Source organism: Erithacus rubecula, assembly GCF_903797595.1.
Source record: "Erithacus rubecula genome assembly, chromosome: 8".
Taxonomy (NCBI): Eukaryota; Metazoa; Chordata; class Aves; order Passeriformes; family Muscicapidae; genus Erithacus; species Erithacus rubecula.
This window is the reverse complement of record NC_136659.1, coordinates 11,276,053-11,295,006: the sequence shown is the minus strand read 5'-3', so window position 1 is coordinate 11,295,006 and position 18,954 is coordinate 11,276,053. Positions and strand designations below refer to the sequence as shown.

At 38.9% G+C, this 18,954-nt stretch overlaps 1 protein-coding gene across 1 annotated transcript; it reads left to right on the top strand.

Moving 5' to 3' along the window:
• Positions 1 to 102: 102 nt before the first annotated feature.
• On the top strand, positions 103 to 15,228 carry TMEM237 (transmembrane protein 237; the record flags this gene model as incomplete). Its single annotated transcript, XM_079310583.1, has 13 exons — positions 103 to 139; positions 455 to 695; positions 2,795 to 2,826; positions 4,321 to 4,377; positions 5,682 to 5,795; positions 6,170 to 6,284; positions 6,835 to 6,992; positions 7,612 to 7,735; positions 8,665 to 8,856; positions 9,470 to 9,543; positions 10,025 to 10,118; positions 10,878 to 10,999; positions 12,518 to 15,228. The coding sequence occupies 13 exons, from the start codon at positions 103 to 105 to the stop codon at positions 12,583 to 12,585; spliced, it is 1,428 nt and encodes a 475-aa protein (XP_079166709.1). The 3' UTR covers positions 12,586 to 15,228.
• Between the last annotated feature and the right edge of the window lie 3,726 nt (positions 15,229 to 18,954).

Below are 18,954 nucleotides of genomic sequence, written 5' to 3'. Positions count from 1 at the left end.
GGAAAATCAACAAAAGCAAGTTAAGCAGTCTAGAAATACTACAGCCACCACGATACCTGCTTGTTCTAGAGCCAGGGCTTGTATTCCCTGTTTAGGCGTAAAATGGGAAGACTGAACCCTCAATATGTCACTGATGTGGGTAAGTACTGGAAAAGGGTGAGATAGCAGCCAGCTCTGTGATGCTGGCCCATGACCAGCTTCCCCACTTCTGCATAGTCCAAAATTTGTCGACTCTTTCTCTTTGCCTTTTTCCATGTATCATTTCCTACATTTTTGGTGGGGGTTTTTTTGTTGTTGTTGTTGGTTGTTTGGTTTGTTTTTTGTTTTTTTTTTCTTTTTTTTGGGGGGGGTGGGTATTTTTGTTTTTTGTTTTGTTTTTTGTTTGATTGGTTGGGTTGGGTTGGTTTGTTTTTTCCGATTACTTCATTTATCAGTTTTAGTCGCTGGCTACAAGCTGAACGAGTCCAGAACCCTTTCTCTCTTGATTGTGCTTGTCGGCAGCCCGAGAGACGGCGGCTCCCGCTGGAGGCGCGGGGCGGGTCTCGCTCCGGCTGCAGGCGCAGCCGGGCAGCAAAGCACGGGAACCCGGCCTCCCGGCGCTGGGCGGGCGCAGCCGCGGGGCGGAGGCAGCGGCGGCTCCTCCCTGCAGCGCCGGAGCGCGGCCCATGGCGGCGCGGCGGGCGGGCCCCGGCGCGGTGAGGGGCGGCGGGGCCGGAGCGGGCGGGGGGCGCGGGCGGCTCCGTGGGGCTGCAGCGCGGGGCGCTCGGAGGGCGGCGGGAGCTTGGCCCGCCGGGCGCTGCTGCTGAAGGGATGTGGCGGGGCGCTCCCCGGCAGCGGCTGCTCCGGGGAGGCGGAGCTGAAGCGCGAGCGGAGCGGAGCGCCCCGGTAGCGGAGCGCCCCAGTATCGCGGCTCCTGCATCCCCGCTCCGCGGCGGAGGCGGCGGTGCCCGCCCGGCTGCATCCCGCGGGAGGGGGGAGTGTCACCGGCGACAGGGACGCGCCTTTCTGCCCATCTTTGCTGCGGAAGCAAGCAAGCATTTCCTCGTTGTATTTTTATGTATACGTCTCTCTAAAGAAAACCTCCATGGCTTTAACAAATCTGTAAAGGCTGCTTCAGTGTTTTTAAACATTCTAAATATGTAAACCTTCTCAGCATCCCGGAATGGGCACCCGGGAGTTGGGTGGTCCGTATTTCCCCCTGAGTTTCCAGGCGCGTCCCACTGTTGTGCCCTGGCTCAGGTGTGCAAATACAGGGTTTGACCGAGGCAGCGGCTGCCTGGTTTGTGGGAGTCTCTTGGTTTCGGGAGCACCATTTCGGGGACACGTTAGAGCACTCAGCGGCTCTTGTGTCCATAACAAAATGTGCGTGGGGACCTTTCCCCAAAATCACCGTCTGAAGAGAGTTACTTGAGACTGAAACTGCAAATAGACCAAAGCTGATACCTCTGTGGCAGGGCTGGGGGCTGTCACATAGATGGACAGATGAATATTCACGACTGGCTGCTTGCACGTGGTTTCCTGTGTTTGCAAAGATTAAATGATACAGAAATCAATGTATTTGCCAGTTGTTTTGTAGAAGGTAATAGAGATGTACTACAGAGTACAGAATTACTACTGCATAGGCAGTGGATACTATATAAAAGGTTTGTGGCTTGTTTATTTTTATTTTTATGGATCTGACGTTGACCAATACCTTTTTCCCTTATGGTGCACCAGTATAATGTGACCAGTCCCCACCAGTTTGCTGGGTGCTGCTTAGGGTGTGCAGTTCTCTACATGTGTAAATGGCATTCGCTGTCAGTCTTCAGCATGGCCAAAATCCAAGTGAGAGATTTGAGGTCTAATCCCACAAACCCTTCCTTGCATGAAACATCTCCTTTGCTTTGGGTAAACAAACCAATGCAAATTTGTTTATAGGAGCCTGTACCAGCATGCAGAGTTAAGGGTTTTTAGTGCAAGTAATGTTTGCTGCCTTTGAACAACCTGCCCTTGTTTCAGATGGGAGTAGTTCTGGGTCCTGACCCAGGGGCAGGAGGGTTCATGTCCAGCTAATCCTGGCTGCCTGAAGTTTATTTTTAGTTCAGAATTAGCTGAGGTTCAATGTGAGCAGCGTGAGGGAGCATAGACCAGTTCACAGTGCCTCTTTCAGGGAACGACTTCAAATGATATGGGAAAGAAACAAGTGGTAAGTTTGTGGATCCTTGAGTCTTACCCATCTTTCAGCCCTTTTTATTTCTGGTACCTGATTTTCTGGGCATGGGAAGTACTTTTTTGTGCATATTCTTTCAATATAACTGTGTAGTGCAAAATCTGAAAGTTAACTCCTTTTTCTAGATGAGAGAAAGGTATGAGCTGAGTTTCAGATTATTATCAGGAGATACTTTTAGATTTTAGGTGTTTGATCTGCTGGTAAATATGCTCAAAATTATATGGAGGAAAAATATTTTATAATATTTAAAAGTATTTTCATAAGTGAGCTTATTTCCTTTTATTGTTTTTGTTGTTGTTCTGAATTTGCATCTTCATTAATAGAAAATACTCAGCTCACATTGTATATTGTACAATTATACTGAATGTATAAATTATTGCTATATTTTATATTTATTTAAATAGAATTACTAATAAGCTTTTTAATGAATGTGGTGCCTTACATGAAAAATGAAAATTATTGAAGCTGAAATGCAAGCTGTGCCTTACACACACACACACATTGGATGTTCTGATCTGAAGGTGTTTTCTGAGAAGTGGTTTCATGCTGGCAGAAGTTGAATTTTGTTTCTCTCTTGTGTTTCAGTGCCCGCCTCGTGCCCTTCCTCCAGTGCCAAGGTAAAATCATTGCATTGTGTGGAACTGATCATGGTGCTGTACTGCAGATTTTGAAATTAGTAACATTAAGAGAAATAAGTTGGATAAACATCTGAGTAGTAAAATCACTTCTCTTGCTAATTTATTGTCCCAAAATGCTTTACAAGGAGTACGAAGCATTTTAAAGTTTTACAGAAGCCAAGAAATTTTACCATATTACCTCAGTTTTAATACTCATGAGAGATAAAGCCTTTAAAAACTTTTAGACAAATATTCCTGTTTTAATGTCTAGTATAGTTTGTTGTCCATTTTAATCACTTCTTCCTCCTTCTTTCTTTTATTTTGTGCTCTTTAGTTTATTTGAATCATAAATCCTTTAAAATAGGAATTAGGCTTTATTTAGTTAGGAATTAAATTTATTTAATTAGGAATTAAATAGGGATTTAGGTGTCTATTAGTTCGATGTATTATAGGGATAAAATGGGGCCTTTTTTCAGTGTGAAAGGAAAAGCAATTATGTAGTTTTTATGAGATGGTACTTCAGAATTCCTTCAAAATACCTTCAAGTAAATGTGATGTTTATGATTCTTGACAGGTAGTGTCTCTTTATGTTCATACAGAACATGAATCATAAAGGTTCATACATTTTTAGTGGTGTATGGGGCTCAGATGTTTCATAACTTTTGTTGGTTTGTTATATACCAGGCAGTAAGACAAGTTTTAATTACCCAGGGGATTAAACCTTTTAATCTGATCCACAGCTAGCCAATCAAGAAACTGTGCATAGTCACCAGCAAAGTGTTGAATCTTGCTGATTGCTTTGTGCTCTTAACCCTGTTATATACAACTGCTCATAAAGAGGAGGAGGGATAAAGAAAGTAACCACAAAAGCAGCAGTGTGAATTTCACAGTTGTGAATTGTAATTGATTCAAAATTAACTTTCTTTTCATCTTTTTACACTGCTTGTCAATGACTTCTTCAATATGAAGTGGAAGCCAAGGTGAGTTATTAAAGAGAACTACAAACACTGGTAGTTCCTTTTGGTGCCACTCATTCTCTCTCTAAAGACAGAGCCTTATGCTTTTCCTAAATGCAGGCTGATTATTTAAACTGGATACCTGTGCATTGTTTAAAACAGTTGTTTTTCTTTCCTCTTTACTGTTTGCTATTTCCATCAAGGTAACTGAAATGTTGCCACTCTGCTTTAAACAATAAGTTTATTTTTCAGAGTATTATTCAGAGTATTTCAGTTTATCACTTAACACATGTGCATGTGTGTATTGAGTCTTTGCTACACCTAAGACTTCTTACCCTGATTTCTTATGTTTTCCTACCATCTTCTGTACTCCTCCTCCTTGTGTGACCTTGTGAATTGTCATCTTACCTGTAAAAACAAAGGATGTCATAATTTGTAAAAAATAATATATTTCTTAACTTGCAATAGGATGTCTGTTAAATAAAGAAAATTGAGGTTTCTCCTTGCTGTGCACCTATACTTCTGTTTTGTTATGCAGATGAAATTCCACTCAGTCGTCCCAAAAAAAAGAAATCCAAAGGAAAGACTCCATTAGGTAAGGTCATGCCACGACTGAAAACTGTCCATTTATTCCTGCCATTTTTTCCATTCTAACTTCTTAGCATAATTCATTAAATAGACATTTCCAGCTGTTAAGCTGCTTACGTTGAATGTGTTAAGCACTTGAATTTTTGAATGAACTAAGATAAGACTCATTTAGCAGTCTAGTTCAATTTCAGTCCTTGACCAAATAAATTTAATCACTTCATTATCAATGAAAAGTTGACTGTAAAAGATTATTAGTATCAGAGCTTTGTGGTTTTACAAAAAGCAGATCTGCAGAACAAATATATTGTTTTAAGCAAGATTGTAAGTCTGATCTCTTTTGATAAAGCAGAACATGTTAATAGAATCTAGTGGATTTCTGTAACCAGTTGACTTGGGCCTTCTTTATTTGCTTAAAAGTGAGGCCTCACTGACACAGCTTTAAATGCAACAAGTAGAGCTGTTGCTAGCTAATATCCTCAGGATTAAGTTATGTTTATTGTTGTTTTCAATGAGCTGAAAGATGGTACAAAGTACATCTTTTGCTGTTACTTTGCTGCTTAATTTTGCATTTTTGCACCATACAGTTTATAAAAAGTGGGTAAACCTGAGTTTGAAGTGCAAACAAAGGTTCAGCTGTTACCATAAAAAATTGCAGTGCTTGAAGGTGCTATTGAAAAACAGGTGTGATGTAAAATGGAGAAGTAATTTTGTCTTTCTACATCTGTTCATGAAAGTTGATGCTACTTCACTATAATATGAATTCATGTTAACCTCTCGTGGAAATATAAGTCCTCCAAAGTATAATAATTAATTTCTCAGACTGGAGTAAATTTCCTCCAGTGGATTTTTTTCTGCTCCTTTTTCATTCTTGTGCTATATGTTTAGCATTTAAATTTTACTTTGGTATGATGCCATTTTGCCCTGGCACATATCTGTCTGGATCACCTTGTAATAAACTATTATTTTTTTCCCTGGTCTTGCCTTATAATCTTTGCACAAAGAAAAGAAAAATATAGAGATGTTGTTCTTTTCTGGTGATGGATTCTCTTCAGGCAGTCCTCTGCAGGAAGCTGGAATGGGAATCTTGCTGCTTGTTGGATACTTAAATTCCCTCCTGAGCATGAACCTGTTACAGTGAAACACCTTTCTACTTCTCATCCTTGATTCCCAACTCTTACATTTCCTATAGCCAATCATTTTCATCCCAGTTGTTGCTCAGCAGGGCAACAATGTAGTAAATGGCAGCTTTCTCTGGCCTGTTTCTCGGTGGCTCTGAATTCAGGCTGCTGGGTCTTTTCCCGTGGTTTTCAGATGGCATTGTGCAAGCAGCAGTTCGCCGGCAGTCTGAGAGCAGCGAGCCCCTGACTCCGGAACCTCCCGATGCCCCTCCGCAGAGGAAACGCAAGAAGAAGAAAGTGCCGACTGGTACGTGAGATAGCTGTAGGTGGGAAAGAGCGGTAAATAAAACTTGGGAACACAGAAATATTATTGGACAACGTGTATTTAGGTTTAAAATATATCATGTGCTTCTTTGCTTAAAACAGCTGAAAGCAATCTCTGGGTGAGTGGTAGCTTAGGGTTTCACTTTCTGGTTTCAGAATTCATAGGGTACAAATCTACATGAAAATCATGGATATACAGTTTTGGAAATTGTATAATACTTTACATCATTCAAAACTCACATCATGACTTTTTTGCCATTCTTTTTATATAATAACTATTTATGTATTTAAGTGAATGTATTTCCATTTTTATGAAAGCTCTGAAACTTTCATGTTGGGTTTATTTTTAATTTTCAGACTCCGAGACCTCGTTTACCCAGAAAAATGTGGCATCCTTATTTCAGAATGGAAATGGCGTGGATGTCCCTGAAGCTGAAGAAACAGTGATCCGCAAACAGAGAAAAAGAACAAAGTGAGGCAAAACTAGTATAGCTCATAATCTGGAATAACTCTGACAGTGCATGTGGCTGAGGAGTATTTTACATTGTCATTTGACAGAAATGTAAAATCTTGAAGCCTACAATACCATTCAGCCTGTGTGCAGTTCTTTCTGGGGTTAAGATCTAACTTTTTTCACTTCATTCTATGCATACCTGGATGCATCACAGCTCTAAATACATTTTCATTAGCCTAATAGTTCAGTCATAGACATGAAAAAATTATATTTTGTAATTGCTTTCTATCATTCTTACGATTTTAATTTTACAAAAGTTAGAAATTTTTCCCAATTGTTCTAATATGTTCTAATCATTCATCTCTTCATATGGAATTAGTCTTATGGCTTTAGTCAACTAACTCCATGGGAACCTTTTGTCCTTAAAGTTATAAACAGATTATACAGATTATGGCCTGATGGATTCTTATCAGGCAGGTTAGACATGTGAAATGTTCATAGGAGCCTTTGGATTTTGCGTATTACCTCCTGTTCTTTCTCTGTGCCACTGTGAGTTCTGTGCCAGCAGGAAACCTCGGCCAGCCGAAGCGAGCTCCAATGATCTGGAGGTGGAGGAGGAAGATATCATTGAAGATGAGCAAAGGAAGAGCCCTGACCAGCAACCTGTATTTGCTGCTCCCACTGGAATTAGTCAGCCTGTTAGCAAAGTGTTCATTGAAAAAAATCGTGAGTTCATCTTATGATTTAAGTAATTTAATAACATTCTTGCAATTAGAGGAAGCATTATTGTATCTAAAATCCAGATACTGTAGTATTGGGAAGAATTTTTCAAAAGTCTTCCAAAAGAAAAATTACTTGAAAATAAATATATATGATAATTTTTCAACAGTGAATGCTGTTGTTGCTGTGCTGGTATATTTGGTTGAATTTTTTAATTCTACCATGAGGGTGAAAAAGGTTTCAGTGTACCCAGCTGAGCTTTTTTTGGCTTATTATTGTCACAGTACCTTGAGAAGAAATTATTACTTACAAAAAGTCTTTCAAATAGAAGGTTTTTGCAGGTTGCTTGTGTTTGTCTGTTGTTTTATTTGGGGGGTTTTTTTGGTCCCTGGGAACACTGAGTAGTTTCCCAGAGTGCTTTTCACATTGTTAACTTCATAGGATGCATCACTGACCAGAGGCATCCTCTCTCAGTGTAAGCTGACAAAGGGCAAGAAGTGGGGAGAAGAAATTTTCTAATGGAAATTTAGATGCTTATAGCTTTTTAACACTAATAATCATCAATGTAGAAATGATGCTGAAAGGAAAACAGAGCTGTCTAAAACTGATTTCCTTATCCTTTCAGGGCGTTTTCAGGCAGCTGATCGTGCAGAATTGATTAAAACCACTGAAAATATCAATGTACTTCTGGATGTGAAGGCTTCATGGACTACTAGAGATGTTGCCCTCTCAGTGCACCGAAGTTTCAGGTGAAAGAGAAATGTTCTGATGTATTTACATCATAAATCAGGGGTTTTATTTGGGTTTTTTTCCCCTCCCTGAAAATTAGTGTCTTTCCTCTATAGCTGTGGTGTATTTTTCATTATTTAGGATATTCCTAATAAATGGTGGTTCAGGAATCAACAGGTGTAAAATTTATCAGTCCTCTAGCTTTTGGTATTTGTTGTCAAGGTAATGTATTTCTTGTTTAGACATGTGAAATACAGCTTATAAAAAAAAAAGAAAGCTATGTTGCAAAGACTCGAACAAAATATCAATAGCAAGAGTTTGAGCTGATAACCAAAACCTAAAGAAATTAGTCACCTAAAGAAATGTGTTAGAAAATAACACTGACCCATCATGTGTATCACCAGAATAAAAACACCTGAATTCAGACAGTTCTCAAAGAAAAATCCTGATTGGTGGGAAAGGGGGAGGAGTGAAATTGAATAAGCTTGGACGTAATAACAAAAACATTTTTTTACTATGCAGTTGTGTTTGATAGAGAATGGGAAGATAATAGCCATTTTCTTCTGTGGTGTATTTTAGCTGGAAGCCTGGGCTTCCTGCTCAAAGCTTTTCCTCAGCAATGAAGATATTGAAAAGATTGCCTTGGGGACAAGTTAGAACATTGTGTAAGGAGCAGTGGTCCTGGGAAACTGCAAGCAGCTCCAAGTGAAAGTGTTTGATGCCTGTGCTGTAATGAAGGGAAGGCACAATATCTTTGTTTTATTTAAGTGTTCAGATTCTGGTGCAGTTTGGTGTGATGGGAGGAAACAGAACTCTTGCTTAGAACTTTTTAAACTAGATCAGAAAACACACTCAAAAACAATCTCTGACAGGCCTTGAAAAGCAGGGTTTTCTATCTATGTCTAATTCAAGATGTTAAAAGTGGTCTAATGTTCTTTCCTCCATTCAGGGTGTTGGGCCTCTTCACCCATGGCTTCCTGGCTGGTTATGCTGTATGGAACATCGTGGTTATCTACATTTTGGCAGGAAATGAGCTTTCTATGGTTTCTAACCTGCTTGAGCAGTATAAGACAATAGCATACCCAGCTCAAAGTTTGTTCTATTTTTTGCTGTCTATCAGTACAGTCTCAGCCTTTGACAGGTAAAGCATATTTGTATTTGAAAGGTGTGTATATATATATATATATATATATAATTTGTGTATATGATGGATGTTCCTTTCTCCTTTCTTTGGCATGTTTTGATTTGCTGTTGATGATTTAAGTGATATACTCAAAGAATGATTTTTCATATGGCTGACTAAACACAGAAGGGGTGTGCTTGTGCATCCAGACTTTTAGTACTCATTTCTGTCCAGTGCCTGCATCCAGCTTCAATGTACTGCTGCTGTTTATGGGATCAGGAGGTGAAACAAATAAAATAACTGACCTGGTTTTTTGAGGTGGGACTGTAAAGAGGGGTGGAGAACAACAAATGTTTCTATCAGGTTCACTTTTTATATGAATCCATTGCCTAGTCAGGTTTGGAACACAGCTGAGTGAGCAGCTTTCCTGGCTTAGCTGGAGCTTCTGCATTACAGATTGAGTGAGAATGAAAAGAAAGAAGCTCAAAAAAATCATTAACTAGACTAGATTAATAGATGTTACAAAGGCACTGTTACAGAGGCAGAAAAAATACCTTGCAAAAAGGAAAAGTACAGTAGAATACTGTTAGAGTTAGAAGGCTTTGTTATTGACTCTTGATTTTCTTATCAGGATTGATCTGGCAAAAGCATCAGTTGCACTGAGGGGCTTTCTTACCCTAGACCCAGCAGCACTAGCTTCTTTCTGTAAGTATTTTGAAGTGGATAGGAAGCTGTCCAGGATATATGCTAAATGGAAAACTCCTCCATACTCTTTTTACTGAAATCTTTCTCCCAGGTTATTTTCTGCTGTAGAATAAATTACTCAGTAGTTGATAATAGCAAAGGCCATAAATACTTTGTTCCTTATCTTTTAAAGCATTTGCAATAGTAGCATTAGTGGGGCTGTTAGCAAGATAGATCTTTTCCATTTTTGAATATAGAACATAAACCTAACAAAAAAACAGAATCAGAATACGCAAGCTGTGATGTTGCTCATGGATTGCAAAAATGCAGAAACGAGGTTTTGATAGGTCAGGGGAATGCTAATGAAAAAGAATGAATTAAAGCAGACTATGATTGGAGGCAATGGAGTGAAAGGAAAGAAAATGTAGTGATTAGTACCATGTCATGATGAGACAGCATTTTGGGAGTTTATATCTGACACTACTAATTCCATTTCTTCCAGTGTACTTTGCTGCTCTTATCTTATCCTTAAGCCAGCAGATGACATGTGACAGAATCAACCTCTACACGCCACCTTCGGAAAATGGCAGTATCTGGTAGGAAACAAGGAATCACTTCTGTAAATTATAACATAACTCACTCAGGGACCCTTGTCAAACTGGCAGATTGAAGAGCTTGTACAAGATATGTAAAAAAGTATTGATGAAGAATTTTATTTCTGAACCTGCCTTTGAGCTTGTCCTAAATGTTTGATATTTTCACTGAAAAATAAAAACTCAAAGATGGGTTTGGTCATGTTGTTTGCAAATCTGTTATACCTCAAACAAGAGCTGGAATGATGCTGGAAATGTGATCTGGCAGGAACCTTAAAATCTCTTTTGCTTGAGAGGTTACTGAGGTAACCATTTCGGGTTCAAGGGCAGGACATTCTGTAGACTCAGTCAACACTGAGTCTGCCACAGGATGCATGGGCTTATCAGACACAGCTGCATTTAAATATAAACCATTGTTTTGTGTTAGGTGATCCCATCCAAAACTGTTACTTTCTGAAGTACCTGTTAGTGGACTCAAATTCTGGTAGCACAAATTTTTAAAGTAAACCAGAAGGAGTAGAACAAAAGCCTTTATGTGAAAATTTGCTGGTTTGGGGGGGGAGGTTGGAGGTTTAGGGTTTCTGTGGTCTTTGGTAGGTGCTCTCTTTACCAGACCTTTGCAATGCAAGACCGTCAGGACAGCACAAGGAACTCCCTTTTCACATCTGGCTTAGCAAACTTGTTTTGATGTTACTCTGTTGCAATAATTATTGTAACTTCTGTGTACCAGTGATGGCTGATGGTTTGATGTGTCTTTCCCAGGACTGCAGGTACAGAGGCAGAAATTGTTCACTCGTGGGTTGTGGTGAATCTCGTAGTGTCTGTTCTGGTTGGGACAAGTTGGATCTTCTTAAGTTCCCGACCAGAGCTAGACCACAGTGAAGGTAGGAAACACTGACAGGCAAAATGTTGTTTATTCAAGTTGCTGGGATTTTTTTATCTGCTGTGCTCTGCATTTGGTGTTCAAGACTAGTCCTGAGGAATTTTGTGACTAAGAAAAAATAATTTTCTCCTAGTAACCTTGCACAGCAAATGCTCCTTAGGATGCTGGAATCTATGTTTGGTATTATAAAGATTAATTTTAGAAGAAAAGCTTTATTTGTCCTGTCTGAAGCAACATAAATTTCAAAACATTACAGAATGGCTCTTTTCACTGAAGAGAAAAATAATTTAAAATATTTGACAGTATTTTAAATATTTGAAATGTATTTATTCTACTTGTGTCTTAGAAAATTCCCTAATATTATTAATGTTCCTTCTGCAAATGCTAAATGGGTTACAAGTTCAGTATTATTTTCAGTAGTTTTGGAAACTCCCTAGCTTTGAAAAGTCAGACTTGTGCTTGCAGAAAAGGATTTAAATGAGAACTGTTTGTGCTGGTACAGGCTGGAGGAGAGGGTAGTAAGTTCTTCTCATGGAATAAATTTGGATAGAAACTGGGCCTTCTTCCTTTTGTGTTCCACCTGGAATCCAAAAGGTATGTCCTAACTCAGTGTTCCTGTCAAATGCAGACTGTCACTTGAAGGTATGCTGTACATAAAAATCCTAAGTTTCAACTTAAAAGTCAAAAGGTATCCTAACAACAACATGAAGTGAAGCACAGATTTGTATTTTGGAGGCTGAGGATTCAACATGCCTCTTCAAATTACTTTTGAATTTTAATGTACAGGTGTCCATATTTCAGCTGGCTCCAGTTACTATATTTATTTCTAGTAAATCATTTAATGAGTCAAAAAACCCCAAATAACTAAGTGGCACCGTTTACAGTCCTCAGTGTAAAATTTACAATAGATGCTTACATCATATTTAAAACCCATAAATAATAAAGACTTACTCAAGGAATCCAGTGGCAGAATTTTGCTCAGGTTTTGATTAAATTTTTTTACACTTACATGTGCCTACTAAGACTGGAAAACCACTTTGGAAATTTCTAGAGGGAAATTCATTAGTACTTATTCCAAATAGCAGAGAAAGTTTAGTCTGCTAAGGATGGGGTTTGCTAACTTATGAGACATGACACACATGGGGTCACTAACACTGTGAGAGACAAAGCAGAGACTTCTAAAAATAAACAAATCTCTAAACAGAAATCTTCCTTCCTGAGTCTGACACTCTTTAATAGTCCCTCAGTCTAATTCAGAGTTGTGTTTCAGTGTTCACATTGAATGAACAATGATACTGCACATGATCAACTGTTAATATTGTCACCAATTCTGGCAGTTTTGGAGAGCAGAAATAGTTTTCTAAAATTGGTGGCTCTTGCCATCACTGAGTTGTTGATGATATGATTGGGATGAAAAGCAAGAGACTTGAGGGAATGCTGGGATACTTTTTAGGAATAATGGACTTGTATTCAGGTGAAAGTTTTCAAAGAAAACATAAGTCTTTCCTTTCTCTTTTAGAATTGATGTTTCATTCTGAAATTGAGGAATTTCCTCATGGAGATGTCATACCCAGAGTTCAGCCATAAGTGTGGAACAAGAATCTGCATATATTATAGCTGTGACTGATGGCTCAACATTTTGTGTATTATAGCTATGTATTATAACTTTCATAAAGAAAAAAATGTATTTTTATATTGTATATATTTAATGCTGATCTTTTTATGTGTGTTACAGTTTCCAAATGTGATTGACAACTTTTATACTTTTGCTTTTTACTTTATGAAGTAGATTATCCCTAGTGCATAAAGTCAAGGTGATTTTGTAAATACTGCTACCTACATAGCCAAAGACACTAGAGGGATGCAGAAGATCAGGTGCTTTTTTGACTGCTGTACAGTCTTCAACAACATGCTTTTGTTACCAATGCAAACAGCAGTTAGCTTATCTGATTTGGTTAAACATTTTCTAGATATTAAGAAGAAATCTTACAAGAAAAGTAGTCTAAGGAAAATTTATAACAAAACAGAGTTAGGAAACATAAACCCCACCAAGTTAGTAATGTTAAAATAATCTACATTTGTCATAAAATATTTTTCTAGAATAAAGGATTAAATTAACAGGGATTTTGTTTAATAATCTATAAAAGAGGTCACTTTTTTAATCTTAATTTAGTTCTCTTGACAAAAATCTTGATGATAACAAGTTCTTACATGCTGATGTAGATACAAGACAAAGGAGTTTTAATGTTGCAACAGTTTGGCCAGTTAAGTATATCTTCTCATCACACAGGGTGTTTTTGTGTTGCCAGCAGGATATATCTGTGTCCTGTAATTTCTCAACAGTCAGGAAGTATAACTATTCCAAAGCCACTCAAAAGGATAGTGTTCTGATTTTTCCTTACCTGGTATGGCAAGAGCAATCAGTTTATTCACTGCTCTTTCTAAACAAACATGGATTTCATAGATGCTAAGAATGTTCCTACTCCTACCTATTTTGATGGAGATTGTTTTCCACCAAATTGTTTTGTGTTAGGATAGAATGGAAAGTTCTTCCTAAAATTACAAGAAAGTGCTAATTAAATCAAGCCAAAAAGTCTGCAGCAACCCACCTTCTGTGCAGTGGCATAATAGCAATTGTGGCAGGTGATGGGTTTTGCTGGCAACAAGCAACATTCCTTTTCCTTTCACTGAAGTGAAAAAAGGAAAGCATTGCAGATGTAAACAATTACAAATATATTGCAGGGCAAAACAATCTCCTTAGTAGACACAGACAAGGTCTAGTTTGAAAACCATTTATAAGAAAATATAACCTAAAGCCCAAAACTTGTTTGTATGTGGTACTTGACATATATTGATTTTGCCTTGTTTGATTTAATATGTGTCTGTGGGTGGTTGTAAAAGGGGTGCACATATCAAAGTCCACTGGAGAATTACTGTACTTTTTTTAGTAGTGAAGTTAAGAGTAGCCAGATAAGACTTGAAAGGAAATGTCAAAGAGCTTTCGGTGCTTTCTGTGCTAACTTTGTGCTGTTACCTGAGTTGCTTCAAAACAAACATGAGAACATGAATAACTGGGGCTGTTGCTGTCCTGTTGAGGACTTGTGTTCTCTTGTGTCCATTCAGCAAATCTAAGTTATTCAAAAATTCAGTGTTTTTGACATCTTTTAAATGCTGTGGTAATCTTGGCATGGGGGAAAAAGACATTTGCAAGAATTAAAAGATGCTCCACAGCTGTTGGCTGCATTCTGAGGCATTCAGCTTGCTGTGGGAAAGAGCCCTTAGCCTCTTTTCTAGTGGCTCTTGTGCCTGTATTTTTATAAAACTAGAGCTAAATTATAGCTGGCACTGCACTGTATGTTAAAATTGAGAGATGTGAGGTGCTGGTCTCCTTCAGTTGTGCACTGGATGTTCTTGCATGATTTGGTAGGAGATGAGGGATGAGACAGGAACTGTTCCCATGTTTGCCACCACACTTTCTCCTGATGCTGCGTGTTTGCTTGCAGAGTCACTGACCTCCTGAAGATGAGATTATTAATGGCATGGCTGCATGACTTTTCTTTCTTGGTATGGTCAGAAGTATAACTTTGCCCACAAAATACAGAGGTCAGCAGCAGTGTGCCAAGGCATCACATCAGTACAGGAAAAACTTGGATAACATCATTGTTTGATTTCTGACATTAACACTAGGAATTGGCCTTCCAACTACCCTTAGAGAAACAGATGCCAGCCAAGAGCCACATTCATTCTTATTGTGAAATATAGTAGTTTTTATATGGTTGAGCAGAAATGGAATTAATGCACTTAATGTGATCAGTATTTCAAGCCCAGCTTGCCTTTCCAGTGTATATTTTTAGGAGGGTCTGAGTATATCCATGTTTAAATTAATGAATTTTGAGGTTGCCATATAAAGAGCATAATAAATAGTTTGAAGTCTAATTATCTATTTTACAAAATACTTTTCATTCCATTAAGTCTCACAGTGGAATATGAGTTTAAGTGAGCTTTTTTTAAAGTTTCTTGGTTAGTCCTAGAACGAGTTTACAAAATAGATGTTTAATTCTAGAACATGCAATATTTGTAGAAGCCTTAATCGAAATGCCTTTGTGCATTTCCATATCATTGTTTTTAATGCATTTGTGTTAATGAAAAAAGTTTTCAGATATGTTGGTGCCAAGTTTTTGTTTTTACGTATATGAAACAATTAAACAATTGCTGTAAACTAGTTAAAAATGGTGGTACTACTTTGTTTTATTTCCAGTTGTTTAGTCTGTTTAAAATAAATGAGTCTGTCTGAGGATTTGGGGTGGGAGGCTGAGGGGCTGTCTGGGGCTGCTCCAGACCTGGGTGGACAAAACCCCACGCAGCCTGATCGGAGACTGGACTCACTCCAAAGCTAAATTCTTTTAACTACTTAAATTGTTCTAGTAATTTAATGTTTGGTTGATTTCGTCTTGGTTTAAAAGTTACTCTCTCAAGGCAGTTTTGTCAACGTGAAGCCAGGTGACAATTATTTGCAGAGTGTCTTTTTAAAGTAGTTTTGTAATTGCTGAGGTAAACCTTAGGAGAGTTATGATTAGGTGAGAATGACTCGCATATTTCCAGCAGAATTAATTTAAATGGCTGAAGACTTTGAGATATCAGAGGAAACCATCAGGTAAATACAGCTAAGCCTAAGTCTGAACTGTCTTCCTTTTTCCTCATAGCGGTGTGGAAGGTGCTGTTGCATTCCTCGGGCGGCTGCTCTTGAGACTGCTGTGTAAGTCCAGGGACACTTGCCGAAGTCTGGTTTTGGTGTTATTTCTGTACTGTGCCCCCGGAACTGCTCGCTCCCTTCACGGAGGGCAGGAAGGGCTCCAGCCTCCCGCCCGAAACCCCGGGTTGCTGTTTCTGTGGTCAGGTGCTTTAGGGGATGCTGCCGTGTGTCGCCCTCCCGTCCCCGGTGCTATTATTTACCCAGCAGCTTGCGCCCCGCTGGCCCCGCTCCTCCTCAGCCCTGCACTCCCCGGTGGCCCCGCTCCCCCTCAGCCCTGCCCGCCCCGGTGGCCCCGCTCCCCCTCAGCCCTGCACTCCCCGGTGGCCCCGTTTCCCCTCAGCCCTGCCCGCCCCGGTGGCCCCGTTTCCCCTCAGCCCTGCCCGCCCCGGTGGCCCCGCTCCCCCTCAGCCATTTTCCCGCCCTGCCCGGTAGCGGCCGCCAGGGGGCGCCGTGTCGGACTCGCCTGAGGGGAGCGGCCGCGCTGCTCTCGGTCGGTGATTTGGGGCGATGCGATCTAAATGGTAAAGCCATTCTTCCATTTTTTCAAAAAAGGAAACATTCCCAGGTGCTGTTAACACGAGCCAACCTGCTCGCTTTACTAATTCTGTATTTGAAAATTTCTGTAACATTTTCTTCGAACTGTAAAAGTTGTAGAGCCCTCCCTGAGAATTCCCTGCACTGTGTTCAGTAAAATAGCCGTGAGAACACGGCTATTCAGATGGACACACGCAGGCCTCAAACAGCGATACTGAGACAAAAAGCACGATCTTCTGGTGGATAAACATCCACACCCACTGCCAGATGTAATAGTTAATCCCCACAGTGAAAATAAACAGATTAATGAATTTTGGAGGGGGGCAGACCTCCACTCCTTCTCACCCAACAAACAAACAAAACAATCCCTCCAAAAAATCCCAAAACAAACCAACCAACAACAATCACTTTTGGAAAAAAAAATGAAAAAAAGGAGAAATAAATGTAAATTTTAAATCGCTAAAAAGTTTCACAGTAAAAGAGTAAGAGCAAAGTCTGAAACAGTAAAATTCTTCCATTTTAAATGCTTGTGTTGGTGATATTCAAGCAGGGCACCTTTGTAGGCCATGGCTCACCAAACTGCCCAAAATGTGTCATTTTAAAAGCATAAAGAAAAAGAAAAGTTGCCCAAAAAATCCTGACTGGAATTCAAAAGAGAAGCAATGTAGAGAAATGTGCATTGCCATGCCACCAACATCTGGGTTCAAATATTAATAAATATGCTATTTAGGAAGGAAAATCAAACTACTTTGTCCTCAAAACTAGTTTGAGGAAATCTGATAATGTGAAGAAAAATCATGGAAAGTATGCTGAAACCACCCTTTTCAACATCACATGCTGCAGGCTCCAAGGATTCGAAATCATGTGTTCTCCCATGATAAGGAAAACTTGAATTAGACAGTAGAGCAGGAAAAAGAGTGTGACAGCCAGCCAAATACATCATTCCACAAGTCTGTGATGGCTGGATCAGCTACTGTGGAACAACAGCCACCTCAAACCAGGAAAGCATTTAATGAAAACTCATCTATAACTGACTTGCCAGATTTCACACGGCCAAAAGAAAATTGGTAAGAATATTTTTCTTTTGACTACACAAAATGTGAGAATTAGAAAGATAGTTGATATTGAATGGAGAATAACAAACTTTGAAAATAAAACATAGGAGATGAACTAGTTGTTTTCATCTGGGAATTACGGAGGTTTCCACAGGTACCTGTTTAAACCTAATATTCTTTCCTTCATCCTATCTCAAGTTTCTGGATAGATTTAATTATGTTAAATATCAAATGTTATTCTGCTACCAGGTTATTAGTAGACGACCTCAATTTTCAGTGTTTTATTTTTTATAAACTCATGTCTTTACTTGTCTGTACATCTGATTGTTTCATTTAATAGTATAGTTCTTAGAGTCCTTTGAGGTCCTTGCTGTAATTTGTATTGTTTTGAATTTTAGTAGTTTTTCTCCATTCACACAGGATAGGAATGGGCCATCATTAGGACAGGTCATTACTGCTACATTAGGTTTAGAGGTTTTCAGAGGTTTATTAGACAAGCTAATATACTTTAGGAAAGCTACTCAATAGCATTAAAGGCAGGGTATGTAAGTCACCTACTTTGGTCCTCTGCCTCTTGTCAAGAGAGGTTTGGAACAATGGTTTTCAGATGCTTTCCTGTATTTTCACCCATCCTCTAGGTTAAAAACTACTTTGATAGCACTTGAGAAGGAGAGGGGTAGGGAAAAGAGAGAGGTATGGTAAAACTACGTAATTAAAAAAAAAATTATTTATTTTTGTTCATCAAGTGGAACAAACTTCTTTTCTCACCAATGGGTATTTATTGCATTGAGACTCTTTAAAGCAAAGAACTCATGTATCAGAGCAAGTTGATTCTGAGTAGATCACATTTTTTTCTGTGTTCATCCATTCAGTCATTCACAAACTGCTGTGGTATCAGACCAAGACAGTGAGACACTCAACAGCATTGAGCATATATTCAGGATAAAGTTAATTAACAGAAGTTTTCTAATAAAAAGGTATTTATTTTACATAGTGCTAAATGCTAGCATAATGAAAGATGGCTGCAAAAACCCCCACTTGTATTGTTTTCACAAGTATGTCAAAAGTAACCAGGCTATACATTTGTTTCATTTGCCATGAGATTTTGCAAATGTATGGGTTTTTATATAAACTCCTTTGAAGACATATCACATGGAGTCTAAATGCAAGATACTTGGAAATTTCAAGTCCTAGTTCTAATTCACATGCTGATAACACATATCATTAGTATAAGCAGGAGTAAACAAGTGTTCTGAAAAAAAACACAACCCAACAAAAAACTATTGAGTTTAGAACTGTCAGCTTGGAATTGAAAGTCTCTGCAACTTCAGTCTTAACAATGCAAATTATGAATCTCAGATTTTGAAAACTTGACTGTATGCAAAACCTTCAGATTTTCAGAACAACTGTGTCTCAGATTATCTTTTAAGTGACAGGTAGATGAAATCTTAATAACATGATTATACATCTTCTTTCCCAACTAATACTTTTGCCTTATTCCTCAATAGAAAGCATCACAGCTAATGAGCAAAATTATATCAAACCTTTCAGTAAATATAATCCAGGGAGTATTTTCAAGTATTTCTGGTTATTTTAAGAGGTCATGGTGCCCCT